The 17,217-nt window shown below is 66.2% G+C and overlaps 2 protein-coding genes across 4 annotated transcripts; both read right to left on the reverse strand.

Annotated features, from left to right (window-relative positions):
* Positions 1 to 547: 547 nt before the first annotated feature.
* Positions 548 to 12,853, reverse strand: MPP2 (MAGUK p55 scaffold protein 2). 3 transcript variants are annotated; one of them, XM_068170731.1, is made up of 12 exons: positions 12,827 to 12,853; positions 9,602 to 9,720; positions 8,696 to 8,848; positions 8,447 to 8,596; positions 7,101 to 7,328; positions 5,713 to 5,844; positions 4,778 to 4,883; positions 4,393 to 4,461; positions 4,148 to 4,309; positions 3,343 to 3,545; positions 3,115 to 3,243; positions 548 to 1,985 (listed from the first exon to the last, which is right to left on the reverse strand). In XM_068170731.1, exons 2-12 carry the CDS (start codon positions 9,716 to 9,718, stop codon positions 1,809 to 1,811), a joined length of 1,626 nt encoding a protein of 541 aa, XP_068026832.1. In that variant the 5' UTR covers positions 9,719 to 9,720; positions 12,827 to 12,853; the 3' UTR covers positions 548 to 1,808. The 3 variants fall into 3 exon arrangements, with proteins under 3 accessions (XP_068026832.1, XP_068026833.1, XP_068026831.1); XM_068170732.1 differs by lacking the exon at positions 12,827 to 12,853 and adding an exon at positions 11,871 to 11,944; XM_068170730.1 differs by lacking the exon at positions 12,827 to 12,853 and having other exon boundaries at positions 9,602 to 9,794.
* A 683-nt stretch (positions 12,854 to 13,536) lies between these two features.
* On the reverse strand, positions 13,537 to 15,533 carry LOC137460289 (pancreatic polypeptide-like). Its single transcript, XM_068170733.1, has 3 exons — positions 15,355 to 15,533; positions 13,867 to 13,941; positions 13,537 to 13,621 (listed from the first exon to the last, which is right to left on the reverse strand). The coding sequence occupies exons 1-2, from the start codon at positions 15,531 to 15,533 to the stop codon at positions 13,878 to 13,880; spliced, it is 243 nt and encodes an 80-aa protein (XP_068026834.1). The 3' UTR covers positions 13,537 to 13,621; positions 13,867 to 13,877.
* Between the last annotated feature and the right edge of the window lie 1,684 nt (positions 15,534 to 17,217).

Genomic DNA, 17,217 nt, shown 5'->3' on the forward strand with positions numbered 1-17,217 from the left:
AGCCCACCCCCACGCTCCCGCTGCCTGCAGCTCTGCTGACCTCTCCCGGCAGCTCCCAGCAAGGGGCCGGGCGTGCCGTGGCACACGCGTGTGAATACACACACACACGGGCACACCCCAACACTCACGCACACCCCCCTCCCCACACACACTGATTCCCGCCCCCCCCCCAACACTCAAACCCAGCCCTCCCCCCGCACCCCCAGCCACTGGGGTGCGCACACACAGACGTGTGCACACGCGTGTGGACACACGCACATCACACACCCCCTCCTGGCACCCAAATTCGACCCCCACCCCCCCCAAAATACCCCCCCAAACCCCAGGCACAGTCCCCTGTGCACACTCACCCCCCTCCAGCCAGCCCCACGACCACCACACTGGGGCCAAAAGCTGATTTCCAGAGGACAGAAGCCCACCAGCAGCAGGCGGGCGGGGGGCAGAGGGGACACAGGGGACACAGGGGACACCCTCTGTCCCGTCTCCCCCCCGCAAGGGGTGGCTCAGCCCAGCTGGACTCTGCCACAAAGGACAAGTGTGCTGCTTCCTCTCCCTCTTTTTCTCTTTAATAAAAGTCACATCAAAGTACCAAAATGGAGCAACCTGGGGGCGGGGGCAGGGGGCAGGGGGCAGGGGGCAGGGGGCAGGGGCAGGGGCAGGGGGTGGCTGCAGCTGGGGGGGCTGCCCAGGGCAAGAAGGAGGGGGGTGGGGGGGAGCACACAAGTGTGCACAGACACCGACACGTGTGTGCCCTGTGCGTGGGTCCCCACCCGTTGGGGTCCCCACCCCTTGGGGTCCCCACCCTTTGGGGTCACCCCATGGTAACTGCCCCCACCCCACCCCCGACAGTCCCCAGCGCCCCCCCCACACACTCCCCTTGGGGTTAATTACTGAGTTAATTAAGGGTTAATTAGAGGGCAGGGGGTCTCGGGGGGGGGTTATTGCTACCTGGGGTGATGGAAGGGGAGAGGACAAGAGACAGAGAGGGACACTGCCCCCCGCCCCCCACCCCCCAGCTCTGCTAAGGGCAAAAGAAAGTCTCTAGGGGTGGGGGGTGTTAAGTCAGGACCCCAAGGTCCATGGCAGCTTGGGGGGGGTCCAGCTGTGTGTGACCCTCTTGCTATGCACCCCCCCCCCATCCCCCTGCCCAATCCATCTGGGGGGGGTCCCAACCCATCCTGGGGGTCCTGACCCACACACTGCCCTGGAATGGGGCTGGGGCTTCTCTATGGGGAAAGTGAGGCACCTCCTGGGGACCCTCCCCCATCCCCCCAGGGCTGGGGGGGGGCACAGTCCTCCAGGATAACACAGGAGGGGGGAAGGTTTTGGCAGTGAATAGCTGTGTGAGTGCTGGGCACGGGGGGGAGGGGGTCTGTCCCCTTCCACAGGACCCCAGCAACTGCTCCTTGTCCCCCCCCAAATAAATCTGGAGCTGGGTAGGAGGGAGACAGGAGCTGAGTTTGGGTGAGGGGGGGGTCTGCCAGCCCCCACACTGCACCACAGTGCTGAGCACGGTGAGCTCATGACACCAGTGGATGACACAGCAGGGGCACAGCCACCACCCTCTCCCCACAGACCCCCCTGGCTAGGCTGGGGAGGGGGTGAGGGTGATGGGGACCCCCCCAGGGGGGTGGTCTGCAGGCAGACAGCCCCCCCATTGTGCCACAGCGCTGAGCACAGTGAGCTCATCACACCAGTGGGTGACACAGCAGGGACACAGCCACCCCCCTCTCCCCACAGAGCCCTCCTGGCTGGGCTGGGGGGGCTGGGGGGGTGGTGAGGAGCCCCTCCCCCCCCGGGGGCGGGCACTAGTAGACCCAGCTGACCGGCACCCACTGGGGCTGGGCACGCAGGCCGTCCATGGCCTCCCGCAGCCTGCTGAAGGTCCTCTCCAGGTCGTCGTTGGTCAGGCAGAGGTCGAAGTAGTGACCATAGCCACGCTGGATCCGGCTGCTCTCCTCCACTGTCCGCCTGGCATCGGCCTCCTGCCCAGCAGCAGAGCCAAAAGCAAAGCAGCAGCACAAGACAAAGGCTTGGATCTGGCACCTGGAGCCGCGGCTCAGCTGGCAGGAGGGGTTAGGGGGTAGGTAGTAGGTTGGACTTGGTGATCCCTGAGGTCTTTGGCAACCTGGGTGATTGATTCTGTGACTCTGTGACTCTGTGGCTGTGACTCTGTGACTGTGACTCTGTGACTGTGACTCTGTGACTCTGTGACTGTGATTCTGTGACTCTGTGACTCTGTAACTGTGACTCTGTGACTCTGACTCTGTGACTCTGACTCTGTGACTGTGATTCTGTGACTGTGATTCTGTGACTCTGTGCCTGTGACTCTGTGACTCTGTGCCTCTGACTCTGTGCCTCTGACTCTGTTATTCTGTGACTGTGACTCTGTGACTGTGCCTCTGTGCCTCTGACTCTGTGGCTCTCATTCTGTTGTTCTGTGACTCTGTCATTCTGTGGCTCTGTGATGCTGTGGGAGGGCACCATGGGCACAAACTAGAGCCCAGGTGTTTCCACCTCAACCTGAGGCGAAATTGCTTTGCTGTGAGGCTGCTGCAGCCCTGGAGCAGGCTGCCCAGAGAGGTTGTGGAGCCTCCATCTCTGCAGACCTTCCAACCCCACCTGGATGTGTTCCTGGCTGACCTGCCCTGGGTGACCCTGCTCTGGCAGGGGGGTTGGATTGGATGATCTCCAGAGGCCACTTCCAGCCCCTAACATTCTATGATTCACAGAATGAAGCTCATCCAGTCCAACCTTCAACCCAACCCCACCATGGCCACCAAACCATGGCCCCAGGTGCCATGGCCACAGGTTTCTAGGACACCTCCAGGGCTGGGGACTCCACCACCTCCCTGGGCAGTCCCTGACCACTCTGGCAGGACAGAAATTGTTCCTCATGTCCAACCTCAGCCTCCCCTGGCACAATTCCAGGCCATCTCCTCTTGTTCTATCACCTGATGCTAGCAGGAAGAGACCAACCCCTACCTCCCTACCTCCCACCTCCTTCCAGGCAGCTGCAGAGAGCAAGGAGCTCTCCCCTCAGCCTGAAACCCTGCCTCAGTTTCCCCATTGCTCCCAATCCCCCCCAGCCCCGGTCCCGGGGGGGGCACCCACCGTCAGCTGCTTGGTGGCCACTCCGCTCTCCAGCGCTGCCCTGTTCATGGCCCTCAGAGTCTCAGGTCCAGGAGCTTCAATGAAGACCACATAGGGCACGAATTCAGCCGTCCTCAGCACCTTCACTGCCTGGGCAGGAGGGGATGGAGCTGAGCCATGGGGCTGGGGACAGCCTTGGCCACCTCCTTAGGGGTAGGGAGGAGGGGAGGGGAGCTCAGGGTGGCCTACCTGGGGGTTGACATCCAGGATGCACATCTTGCCAGCCTCCACCACGGCGCGGATGGAGTCGATCTTGGTGCCGTAGAGGTTGCCCTCGTACTCGCCGTGCTCCAGGTACCGCCCGGCCTTGATGTCGGCCTCCATCTCCCCCCGGGACACGAAGCGGTAGCCCTGCCCATCCCTCTCGCTCTCCTTGGGCTTCCTCGATGTGTCTGCCCCCAGGGAAGCCCCAGCTCAGCGCCCCCTGCCCGGCAGAGGGCAGCTAGGGGGTACCCCACAGCTGGCGGTATGGGCCCTGGGGGCTGCGGTGCTGCACCCACACAAACAGGGTGGGGACAGGGATGGAGATCAGAGGGGAGAGGGATGGAGATCAGAGGGGGTAGGGATGGTGATCAGAGGGGAGAGGGATGGTGGTGATCAGAGGGGAGAGGGATGGTGGTCAGAGCGGGCAGGGATGGTGATCACAGGGGAGAGGGATGGACATCAGAGGGGAGAGGAATGGTGGTCAGAGGGGAGAGGGATGGTGGTGGTCAGAGGGGAGAGGGATGGTGGTGGAAGACAGGGATGCTGGTGGGGGACAGAGATGGAGAGACAAGGATGGTGGTGAGGAACAGGGATGCTGTTAGGGAACAGGGATGCTGGTGGGGAATGGAATGCTGCTGGGGAATGGAATGCTGCTGGGGAACAGGCATACTGCTTGGACTGATGCTGCCGGCAGGGGACGGCGCTGCCGGCGAGGGACTGCGACGCTCGCAGCTGAGCGCCGCGGCCGGGGCCGGTGGCAGCGGCGGGGCCGCGGGTCGGGGCCACTCACAGGGGATGGTGGTGCCGTATCGTGCCTGGTCTGACATGATCAGCTTATTCTTGAGGCTGCGCCTGCCCACGCCCTGGGCACCGATCAGCACCAGCGTTTTCCGGCGGAAGGGAGGCATCCGTGCCACCTCCTCGTAGATCAGCAGCTCGTGGCGGTCGAACTCTGGGCGGGGGACAGCTCTGTCACCCACCACAGGCCCCCGGCGTGTCCCCCCAGCCCCTCCTCCCCTGAGGGAGGACGCTCACCGGCGTTCTTGGTGGTCAGGTACATCATCCTCTTCTTCCTCTTCCCGCTGAGGCTGCCACACAGAGCCCCTGCCGAGGGCACGGCTGAGCTGGGCATGGGGATGGGGACGGTGCCGTGGCATGGGGACAGGAAGAGGGGAGCTAGGACCTGCCACGGGGGCAGTGTCATGGGGATTGGGGACCTGCCACAGGGACAATGCCATGGGGGCATCCCTCGGGGATTGAGGACCTGCCGTGGGGAGGGGGGCACCACCATGCAGCAGTATGGACATGGGCATGGGGCACAGGGGGCCTGCCATGCTCCCTCCTGGGAGGTGCCCCTGTGCCCAGCTCTCCCCCGGGCCGTGTCCCCAGGGCTGTGCCCCCGCCGGGGCTGTGGCCGTACCGGAGCCGGGGGTCACGTCCCCGTCCCTCTTGACGAAGGCTTTGCGTTTCTCCTCCAGCAGCTGGCTGGGCACCAGCCCCGCGCTGCCCCCCTCCACATGGCATGCCTGGGGGGACATCGCCGTCTGCCAGGACACTCCCCAGCCCCACTGGGACCCTCTCAACTCCAAGGAGTCCTTACCAGCTCCCAGCAACACCCCAGGGTCCCTCCCCAGCTCCAGGGACCCCCTAGCAGCTCCCAGGACACACACCCCCCTGCCCCCCCAGTTTCCAAGGAGCCCCCTCCCAGCTTCCAGGGAGGCTCCAGCTTCAGAGACCCCTCTCACCATCCAGGCGCCCCCCCAGTCCCAGGGAACCCCAAGCTCCTAGGGACCCCCCCTTAACACACAGCTCCCAGAGACCTCTCCTAGTCCCATGGACCCCCAATTTCCAGGGACATTTCCTTCTCCCAGAGAGCCCCCCAGCTCCCACCGACCCCCTAGATTCCAGGGATCTCTCTCTTCTCCCAGTGACCCCCCCAGCTCCCACGGACCCCCTAGATTCCAGGGATCTCTCTCTTCTCCCAGTGACCCCCCCAGCTCCCATGGACCCCCTAGATTCCAGGGATCTCTCTCTTCTCCCAGTGACCCCCCCCAGCCCCCATGGACCCCCCAGATTTCCAGGCACATCCCCTTCTCCCAGGGACCCCCCCCCCAGTTTCTAGGGACATCTCTCTTGTCCCAGCCCCCACCCCACCTCCCAGGACTGCCCCAGCAGCCACAGACCCTTCCCAACCCCCACAGACAACCCCCCTACAAGTTTCCAGGGACAAATCCCAGGGACCCCCCCTCCCACCTCCAGGGCCTCCCCTGACCCTCCATGGGACCCCAGCCGCTGAGGGACACCCAGGAGCGGGGTGAAAGGGCCAGAACCCACCCCCCCGGGCCCACCCCTGACCTGCCACCAGTTGGGGTCGTCCTGGTTGACGATCTGCAGCAGGTCCCCGGCCATGAACTTGAGCCCAGCCTCCTTGCAGGGGATGAGGCTGTCGGTGGCAGGGTCGTAGTCAAAGTGGCACTTGACAAACACCTGGGGGCCAGGGAGGGGTCACCACGGAGAGACAGGGGTGGGGGGTCGCGGGGGGGGCACCAGGAAGAGACCACGGAGGTCACCAAACGCCTGGGGTCCCCTCTCTGCACCACCACCGCCCCCCGCCCCGTGCCTCAGTTGCCCCCGCGGGACACGTAGGATCCGTGCCCCCCGCACACACAAGTGGGCACCCCTCTAGATGCCCCCCACTTCATCCTGGTGCTCTCCCCGTGCCCGGTGCAGCCAGGCACGGGCAGCGCCCAGGCACACGCAGATGGCACCGCCGATGGCCGCCGCCACCCACAGGGCACCCAGGGTGGCACCCAGGCACAGCCCCACGGCCACGCACAGGCACACGCAGGCGCCCACCACCGCTGCCACCGCGCCCAGGATGGCACACATGGGGGCTGGGGGGCGGGGGGCGCGCAGGGAGCGGGCACACACCACCCCTCGCGCGCGGGGCCCCCAGCCCAGCCCTGGCAGCAGAAGGATGCCGCAGGGTCAGCCTGGCGCAGGGACAGGCGGTGCCAGGACACACAGTGACAACGCGGCTTTGTGCCCAGGCTGGCACGGGGAGGGCAGGAGGGGACACAGGGCACCCTTTGCCACCCAAGCTCCCGGGCTGCACCGTGGGAATGGGAACAAGGATGAGGCCGGGGCGGGTGCCCTCACTAGTGCCAGGCACGCAGGGCACAGTGGGGGACATTGGGGTCCCACTGCACGTGGGGCATGTGGGCACGAGGCAAGTCCCTGCTGGCATTCAGGGGCCACAGGCAGGGGGACAGGAGAAGAGGGGACGTGGGGACACGGCGGGGTGAGGCATGTGGCAAGGGGACAGCAGACGTGGGGACATGGGGACAGGAGAACAGCGGGACATGGGGACGGGACATGGGGACAGGACATGGGGACAGGGGACATGGGGACAGGGGGACACAGGGGTTGTGGGGCTCGGGGGACATACAGAGAGACAAGGTACAGGGCAAGGGGACAGAGGATACATGGGCATGGGGCAGAGGGGTGTGGGACACTGGCAGGGTGGCATAGGGACAATTGGACATGGGGACCCAGAGATGGGATGCAGGAGGGGATGCAGGATACAGGATGGGGTGCAGGGGAGGGCAGGGTGGGGGGCAGGGCAGGGAAGGGTGGGATGCAGGTTGGGGTGGGATGCAGGGGGGGATTAAGGAGAGGATGGCTGCAGGGTGGGGCAGAGGGCAGGGTGCCAGGCAGGGTGCCAGGCAGGGCAGGGGCAGTACCTGGCGGGGCGGGTGAGGCTCCTGGTAGCTGGGCAGGATCTTGAGGACGACGCTGCCGCTGGCGTGGCGCAGGGAGTCCTGCAGTGCCCGCGGGTCGCTGCCCACCTCCCGCCCGTTCACCTCCCGGATGACGTCGCCCACGTGCAGCAGCCCCTGCTGCGCCACCATCCCCCCGTGCAGGATGCGGGCGATCACCAGCTCCCCCCGCTCCACCCGGAACGTCACCCCCTGCGGGGCACGGCCCGGCTCAGCACCCGCCGGGCACCCACCGGGCGTCCAGCCCGGCCTCAGCACCCCGCAGCACCCCGCACTGCCCCTCCGCACCCAGCAACATCCCAGCACCCAGTTACGCGCCCACAGCTCCCTGCTCGTGGTATCCCATGATGCCCACAGCACCCTGCAGCACCCCAGCACCCAGCAATGCCCACACTGTGCCCAGCACCCCTTAGCAACACCCCCAGCACCCAGCAATGCCCCCTGTGTGCCCAGCACCCCTTAGCAACACCCCCAGCACCCAGCAATGCCCACACTGTGCCCAGCACCCCTTAGCAACACCCCCAGCACCCAGCAATGCCCCCTGTGTGCCCAGCACCCCTTAGCAACACCCCCAGCACCCAGCAATGCCCCCCGTGTGCCCAGCACCCCTTAGCAACACCCCCAGCACCCAGCAATGCCCCCTGTGTGCCCAGCACCCTTAGCAACACCCCCAGCACCCAGCAATGCCCACACTGTGCCCAGCACCCCTTAGCAACACCCCCAGCACCCAGCAATGCCCCACACTGTGCCCAGCACCCCTTAGCAACACCCCCAGCACCCAGCAATGCCCCACACTGTGCCCAGCACCCCTTAGCAACACCCCCAGCACCCAGCAATGCCCACACTGTGCCCAGCACTCCACAGCAATATCACCAGCACCTACTGGCGCCCCCAGCACCCCGTTAGCACCCCACCACCCCTCAGTGCCCCAGCACCCATCGACACCCCCAGCACCCAGCAGTGCCCCCAGCACCCCTCAACACCCCAGCACCCACTGGCACTCCCCAGCACCCATCCATGTCCCAGCATCCTCAGCACCCAGTGATGCCCTCAATGATCCCAGCAACCCACAGCAACACTCCCAGCACCCACTGGCACCCCCAGCACCCTGCCAGCACCCTGCCAGCTCCTCACCACCCCTCAGTGTCTCAGCACCCACTGGCACCCCCAGCACCCTGCCAGCACCCTGCCAGCTCCTCACCACCCCTCAGTGTCCCAGCACCCACTGGCACCCCCGGCACCCTGCCACCACCCCACCACCCCTCAATGCCACACCACCCCCGCGCCCCCCGCGCCGTGCCCAGCCTCACCAGGTTCTCTCCGGCCGTCTTGCGGATGCCCACCATGCGCACGGCGTCGGGGGGCACAGGCTGGCTGCTGAAGGTGGGATCCAGGAGGGGGCTGGGGGGAGGGGTCTCGTAGCTCTTGGAGGCCACCGAGTCGTGGGTCTCCATCAGGGACTGGGAGCCACGGGAGACAATCAGCGTGGCACAGAGGCAGCCGTGCCCACGGGGGGGACGGGACAGGTGTGTGCGCGTTGCACACGCGTGTGCCCCCACCTGGAAGTGCGGCTCGCGCAGGATGCGTGCCAGCTCGGCGGCCGCGCTGTCCTGCCGTGCCAGCTGCCCCAGGTCCCGCAGGATCTCCTGCACCAGCTCCACGTTGTCCCCGCGGACGGCCTCCAGCTTGGTCTCCTCCAGACGCTCGTGGGCCTGGGGAGGGGCCGGCGGAGGGGGATTAGGGACCCCCGGGCCGCCCCCCGCCCCCTCCCCGTGCCCGCCCGCTCGCTAATACCCCCTGGCAGCTGCTGGCGCCGCAGGGGGTAGGGGACGGACAGACAGGACCCCGCTTCAGGGCGGGGGAGGGCTGGCAGGAGCCGGCGGGCACGGGCGGGGAGTGGGCACAGGAGCGCACACACCAGCACGGCCGGGAGCACGCACACACGAGCACACGTGTGTGCACACACAGGCACGTGTGAGCAGGCACATGAGCACACACACGTGTGAGCACAAGCACAGAGGCATGCACATGAGGACACACACATGGACACACATGTGTGAGCACACACACACGAGCATGCACATGAGCACACACATGTGAGCACACACACGTGCAGGGACACGCATAGGAGTGCACACACGAGCATACATGCACAAGCACACACATGCATAAGCACAGTCATGGCCACACACACACGTGGCACACATGTATGAGCACCTGCACACACCAGCATGCACACATGAGCACACGCTTGCTCAACACACACACCATGCACACTTGCACGAGCACACACACCATGCACACCTGTATGTGCACACACACACACCTGCAGGCAAGCACATGTAGCCCCCTGTCCCCCTGTCCCCATGCTCCACTTTCCCCATGCCCCTGTGTCCTCATGTCCCTGTGTCCCCATGTCCCCATGTCTCCATGTCCCTGTGTCCCCATGTCCCCATGCCCCCTACCTTGGCCAGGGACCTCACTATGGGGCTCTCCATGATGCCCCTCAGGAAGATGAGGTCGAGGTCAGCGGCCCCGGGGGTCCCGGGGAGCCCCATCAGGTTGTCCAGGACCTGCTGCATGGCTGGGGGGGAGTGGAGGGGACACCCCCACACCCCACGTGGCAGGGGACACACACACGGGGACATTGGGGAGGGGGGAACACAGATAGAGTGAGGGGGGAGAGGAGGAGAGAGCAGTAAGCAGGTGAAAGTCAGACAGGGTGACCCCCCCCCAAGTCCTGCCCCACTCACCCCAGAGCCCCCCCAGTTATGTGACCTAATGGCGAATTTGAGGGGGGGGAATAGTCTGCAGACCCACAGATGTGCCCCACTCTGACCCCCACGCCCCCCCCAAGCATCCTCACCCTGTCTCACTTGGCTTAAGCTCGGCTTGAGGGGGGGGGGGGATGGAGCATCACAGCCCCCCCAACACCTCGAGGAGGGGCTGGGTCAGGTCTCAGCACCATGACCCCCCCTCGCCTCAGTTTCCCCATTAAGGGGCACCTTGATCCCCTACAAAGACACACCCCCCCCGCCCCCCCCGCTCCAAACGTTCTGCCCCCCCCGCCTCAAATCCCCCCAGCAGCCCCCCAGTGTGTGCAGGGAGTCTCGCTGCACCCCCAGCCCCTGGGATGGGGAGCACAGAGCCCCCCCCAGCCAAGCTCTGCTGATTGGCGGGGGGGGGGGGGGGCAATAGGCAAAAAGAGCCAACCCGGGGCGGGGGGGGGAACATTTCCCCCCCCCCAGTACAAGCAGAAGTTGGGGGGGGGGGAGGTGTGCACTGCAAATGGGAGAAGCAGCAATGAAACCGGGGGGGGTGTGGGGGGGGGTCCGAAAGAAATGAGAGAAGGGTAATGTATGGGGGGGGGTGCAGTGCAGTTGGGGGGGGTCCATTAGAATTAAGGGGTGAAATGAACTTGGGGGGGGTGCAACGATGGAATGCGGGGGGGGGGGGGGGGGGGGCTGCAATTCAATTGCCGGGGGGTGAGATGCAATTTGGGGGGCTGTAATAGAGCTGGGGGGGGCTGTAATGGAGCTGGGGGGGTGCGAAGCAAGGGGACAGGAATGGGGGGGGGTTCAATGACATTTTTTTTGCCGGGGGGGGGCCTTGCCCGACGCCTCCGTGGCGTTGCTGCGGGCGGGGCCGCTCCCGCCCAGCCCGGGCTGCGCTGCAATGACCGGAGGGGGGGCGGGGAGGGGGGAGATGATGCTTCGTGATGCAGCGGGGGGGGAGGGGGGGGGGCAAAATCCATGCAGCGCCCCCCCCCACATCTGGGAAGGACGGGGGAGGGTCATAGCATGACCCAAGAGCCCCCCCCCGTCTCTCATCCCCCTGCTTCCATCCCCCCCCCCCCCGGGCCGCTGCTCTCCATCCTCACCCCCGCCCCGCACACTCCACCCCCCCCCGCCTGACATCACCCCCCCCGCCCAGGTCCCTCCTGCCCCCCCCCGCACCCCTCCCCCCAGTACCTTGGGGGCCCAGGGGAGCGCTGGGGGGGTAGGGGGAGGCGGGGACCCCTCTGCCGGGGCCGTTCATGGCTGCGGGCGGCGGAACCGGGGCCTCCCGCTGCCCCCCCCGCAAAGATCCGGGCACCGCTGCCGCCGGGCCCCCCCCTCCCGCCACCGGCCTTGCACACGCGTGTACGTGGAGGGGGGGGGGAGGGCTTTGCACACTCGTGTATCGGGGGGAGGACCTTGCACACTCGGGGGGGTCTTGCACACGGGGGGGCTGCGCACACACACACGGAGCGGTGATGCTTCTACACTCGTGTACGTGGGGGGGTTGTACACGCGTGTGCATGGAGGTGTCTTGCACAAGGGGAGCTTTGTACACGCGTGAACACGGAGGGGAGCCTTGCACGCGGGAGGGGGGGCCCTTGCACACGCGTGGACGCGCAACCCCCGCTACGGTGACATCACCTCGGACCCCACGAGTGCAAATCCCCCCCCCCCCCAAAAGCTCCCTCCACGGTTCATGCCCACGCACCCCTGCACGCTCCTGCGTGTGCCCCCCCCGTGCACACACAGCCCCCCCCCCCCTCCAGTTGCACATCCCCATGCCCCCCCCCCGGTGCTCGCATAGCCCTGCGCGCCCCCCCCCCATGGCTGCACAGCCTCCGTGCACCCCCACAGCTGCCCCCCCCCCCCCCCGCCTTCCTCCCCCCGCCCCGCGTGCACAACCCTTCGCCCCTCCCTCGTGTTGCACACCCCCACTGCCCCCCGTGCTGCTCACCCTCAGTGCACACCCGTGGGCCCCCCCCGCTCGCAGGCTCCGGCAGCCCGGGCAGGGGGAGCAGCGGGGGCGCGGCCCCTTTAAGGGGGCGGGTGACGGAGCTGGGGGGGGGGGCTCGGGGACCGCGCCGTTACCATGGCAACCATGGCGGGGGGAGGGGGGGGGCTGGGGAGCACCAGGCGGAGCGGGGGGCGCGGATTTAAAGGGGACGCTCCCCGCTTGCGCGCGCACGCATGGCCCCACGCGCACGCGGGGACGCGCGCAGGGAGAAGCCTGCCCCCCCCCCCGCCCCCCGCCCCCCGCCCCAAGCCTTTCAGCACCTGTGCCTCCCCCCCCCCCGCCTTGCACACAGACTCCTTGCTAAGCCCAAGCGTGCCCCACGCACGGCCCTGTGCGCACCCCACGCACACGCGTGTGCACAGCCCATACACCCCCACGGGTGTGCATAGGAAGGTGCTCTCCACCCCACTGGTGCCCCCACCCCCCCCCCTAAAAAGAACCAAGAACCCCCCCCAGGAACACCCCCTCCCCCCCCCCCATGTTCCACACGCAGGGTGCCAGGCTCAGGTGTGCCCCAGGCACACGCGTGTGCACACCCACACCCACGTGTGTGCACGCCCCGTGCCCTCAGCTCCCCTGGCACGCATACGTGTGCAGGCACAGGACAATGCCCTCCCCCACCCACCCCCCTACCCCCCAAAAAGACCCTCCCCACCAGGAACGACCCCCCCCCCCCGCACACACATCGTGCCAGGCTCAAGTGTGCCCTGTGCTCACTCGTGTTCACACCCACACCCACGTGTGTGCACGCCCCGTGCCCTCAGCTCCCCTGGCACACATGCCCTGTGGACCCCCTCCCACAAGGCCCCCACCCCCCCCATACCCTCCCCCCCATGCACACGTGTGGGGGCACGTGTGCACACGCGTGTGCAAGGCCCATCCCGGTGAGCACTGACCGGTGGTGGAGGTCTGGGCAGCCGCTGGCATCTCCCCGGCCGGGCACGGGAGGGACTGGCACCGGCGGGGACAGGGACAGCTGCGCAGGCGGGCGGTGGCCTGGCACTCCCTGGCACCCCCTTGGGCACACGTGTGCGAGCTAGCACACGCGTGTGCACGTCCCACGGGCATGTGCAGGGACCCCACGAGGGCCCTGTGCTGTGCCCCTAGCCCCATATTGTGCCTCACGGGCACACTGCATGGCACTGACACCCAGCAGTGGGGGCACCCCACGCTGTGCCCCCGCCCCAGTGCCCCCTGAGTCCTCAGTGCCCCCTGTGTCCCCAGTGGTTCCAGTGCCCCCCAGTGTCCCCAGTCCCAGTGGTCCCAGTGCCCCCAGAGTCGCCCCTGTGCCCCCAGTGCCCCCCGCGCCCCCAGTGCCCCCCGCCCCAGTGCCCCCAGTGCCCCCCAGTGCCCCCAGTGCCCCCAGTGCCCCCAGTGTCCCCAGTCCCAGTGCCCCCTGAGTCCCCACCGTTCCCAGTCCGTGTCCCGAGTCCCCAGCATCTCGGCATCCCCAGCCCCAGTGCCCCCAGCCCTCCCCGCCCCCAGGCTGTGGCCGCAGCAGCCGCAGTGCTCCCAGGGCCCCAGGCAGGCAGAGACAGGAGATGTCTGCAAGGAGGTTTATTGCCGGGGGGGCCACCCCGGCCCGGGGCTGACGGTGCTGGGGGGGGGGACACACACAGTGGGGGCTGGGGGTGCAGTGGGTGCTGCACCCCAAGGGGTTCCTCTTCACTCACTCAGCCCTGGCACTGTCCCTGCAACAAGATGGGGGTCAGCACCCCACAGAGGAGCCCCCCCCCAGCTCTCCCAGCCCGGTGTCCCCCACCCTGAGACCCTCCAGCCCCACGCTCCCCACTCGGAGTCTGTCCCCCCCACAGTCCTGTGCCTCCCACCTGAGGACTCCCCAGCTCCCAGCCAGGCTGATGCCCTTTGGGGAAACTGAGGCACGGGGGGAGGCTCACCCCGTCCCCAGTGCCCCCAGCCTCCCAGCACTCCTCACCTGGGGGGGGCTCAGCACCCCTCGGGGCCAAAGGGCTCCTCGCACAGCGCTCTGCTGCCCGACCGCTTGCCGTACCTGGGGGGGGGAATACCACACACATTAGTGGGGGGGAGGAGGGGGCTGCAGCGAGCAAGAGGGGCAGGGGAGCAGTGGGGGGCAGCTGTTGGGGGGGGACAAGCTGCAATGGGGAATGCACTGCAGCGAAGGTCTGGTTGCAGCAGGTAAAAGAATTGCAAGAGGGAAGAGTTTGCAACAGGGAGCAGCTGCAGTGAGGAGCAGCTGCAGTGAGGAGCAGCTGCAGTGAGGAGCAGCTGCAGTGAGCAACGTGCTGCAGTGGGCAGTGCAGCACAGCAGGAGCAGGTTGCAGCAGTGGAGCAGGTTGCAACAGGGAGAGTGTTGCAATGGGGAAGAAGCTGCAGCAAAGAGCTGGTTGCAGCAGGTAAAAGAATTGCAAGAGGGAAGAGTTTGCAACAGGGAGCAGCTGCAGTGAGGAGCAGCAGCAGTGAGCAACATGCTGCAGTGGGCAGTGCAGCGCAGCAGGAGCAGGCTGCAACAGGGAGAGTGTTGCAGTGGGGAAGAAGCTGCAGCAAAGAGCTGGTTGCAGCAGGTTAAAGGATTGCAACAGGGAGCACTTTGCAACTGGGAGAGTGTTGCAACAGGGAGTACGCTGCACTGGGCAGTGGCAGTGCAGGAGCCACCCTGCAACAGGAGCCGGCTGCAGCAGTCAGAATGCTGCAGTGAGGCAGCAGGGTGCAGAGTGTGCTGCGGCAGGGAGCTCATCACAGAGCTGGCTGCAAGAGGCAGCAGGCTGCAGTGGGCAGCACTCTGCAACAGGGAGTACCTCACAGCAGGGAGCACGTTTCAGCAGGGCAGTGTGGGGCTGCAGGGAGCAGGTTACAACAGGAGGCACACCGCAGCGCGGCAGCAGGCAGGGAATACACTGCCACGGGCAGCAGGTCGCAGCAAGGAGCGCGTTGCAACAGGGAGCATGTTACAGCAGGGAGCACATTTCAGCAGGGCAGCTCATTGCTTGGGGGTGTAGGTTACAGCAGGGAGCAGGTTACACCGGGGAGGAGGTTACAATGGGGAGTAGGTTACAATGGGGAGTAGGTTACAACAGGGAGCAGGTTACACCAAGGAATAGGTTACAGCAGGGAGCCGGTTACAGCAGGGAGCAGGTTACACTGGGGAGTAGGTTACAACAGGGAGCAGGTTACACCAGGGAGCAGGTTACAATAGGGAATAGGTTACACTAGGGAGCAGGTTACACTGGGGAGTAGGTTACAATGGGGAGTAGGTTACAACAGGGAGCAGGTTACACCAAGGAATAGGTCACAGCAGGGAGCCGGTTACAGCAAGGAGCAGGTTACAATAGGGAATAGGTTACACCAGGGAGCAGTTAGTAGTTACTTAGTTAGTTAGTTAGATTACAACAGGGAGCAGGTTACAGCAGGGAGCAGGTCAGACCAAGCAGCAGGCTGTGCTCACCGGTGCCGAGTGACGACGTTGAGGTACTGCTGGAGGTCGTTGTAGAAGCGCAGCAGCTCCTCCACCGGAGCATCGTCCCCGGGGTAGGTTGGCTGAGCAGGGCTGGCAGTGCCAGGCTGCCCGGCCAGCAGTGCCAGGGCACACAGCAGCAGCAGCAGCGGCGGCCAGCGAGGAGCCATGGCTGTGCCACGCAGAGCGGCGTCACGCACCAGCACGGGCAGGCACACACACGTGTGCACACATGTGCGATCACACCTGCGCACACATGCACACACATACATGCTCACACGTGCACACACATGTACACACACATGCGTGCTCACACCTGCGCACACACGTACACACATACATGCTCACACGTGCACACATATGTACACACACATGCGTGCTCGCACCTGCACACACATGCATGCTCTCACACACATGCACACATGCACGCTCACACGTGTATGCACACATGCATGCACACATATGCTCACACGCACACATGCATGCTCACACCTGCACACACATGCATGCTCTCACACACATGCACACATGCATGCACACATATGCTCACACATGCATGCTCACACCTGCACACACATACATGTCCACACTCGTGTGCACACACATGCACACACACACATGCACACACACACAAACACCTTCATGCACACACAGAGGCATGCACGCACACGCATGCATACATGTATGCACACACAAACACATGCACACGTGCATTCACACACACGTGCACACACACGTGTTCATCCCACTCCCAGGGTGCACCCCAAGAGCATCCCCAGCACACGCCCAGCTCACCCCCCAAGCACACCTCCTGTGTCACCTCCCTGCACACAGCTGCCCACACTCAGCCTTGCCCGCCCGTGTGCCCGCCCGTGTGCCCGCCCGTGTGCCCGCCCGTGTCACCCCCTTCCCACGCAGGTCCTCCCTGCCGCACACCCTCAGCCCCGCGTCCCCCGGCCCTGGCGCCGCCACCCCTCCTGCCCCCAGCCCTGCCACCCCCTGGGGACAAGGCTCCACTCACCTGATCCCGGAGCGGTGACACGAGGGGGCGCAGCGACACGAGGGGGGCGCAGCGACACGAGGGGGCGCAGCCGGAGTCCTCGGTGACACCACTGCCACCCGTGCTGGCTCTTATATCCCCCCTGTCCCCTCTGCTGATGTCACCTGCCACGAAGCACCTGTGGCCAGGTGGCCACACGGCCCGGGGGGGACAAGGGCCATCGGGGGGGGACAGAAGATGTGACGGGGGGCAGGGGGGGGTGACAGGGACACCTGGCCCCTCGCTCAGCCCTGGTTAATGTTTGACCCTGGGCTGGGGGGGAGCTCCGGAGGGACCTGGGTGTCCGGTGTCTGTCCCAGGACAGGGGGTCAGGGTGGGGACAGAGGGACAGGGGCACGGGGGGGGACAAACGGAGGAGGCTGGCAGAGTGTAAGGGGTGAGGATGGAGGCTGGTGGGAGGGGTGGGCGGCAGGACAGGGGAATGGGGAGGGGGATAGAGGGGCACTGGATGGGACAGGGGGACAGTGAAAGGGACAGACAGATGGCCGGGGGGTGGGAGGCCGGGGGGGGGGAAGGACAGAACGGAAGGACAGAGGGACAGAGAGCGCGGGGGTGGGGGACAGCAGCCAGCCCCTGCCGTGGCCGGGACCGAGGACGTGGCTGTCCCCCCCTGCTCCCACCGTGGGCTGGGCCGGGGGGGGGTCAGAGGGGTAGGGACAGCCAGCACCCCCTGCACCCCAGCACCCCCTGCACCCACACCCGGTGCACCCAATGCACCCCAGCACCCACAACCAGTGTACCTCATGCACCCCCACCCAGTGCACCCCCTGTATTCCCTGCACCCCAGCACCCAC

The sequence above is a fragment of the Melanerpes formicivorus genome, unplaced genomic scaffold (assembly GCF_026170545.1).
Source record: "Melanerpes formicivorus ecotype bairdi unplaced genomic scaffold, bMelFor1.0.p_v2 SCAF_549, whole genome shotgun sequence".
Taxonomy (NCBI): Eukaryota; Metazoa; Chordata; class Aves; order Piciformes; family Picidae; genus Melanerpes; species Melanerpes formicivorus.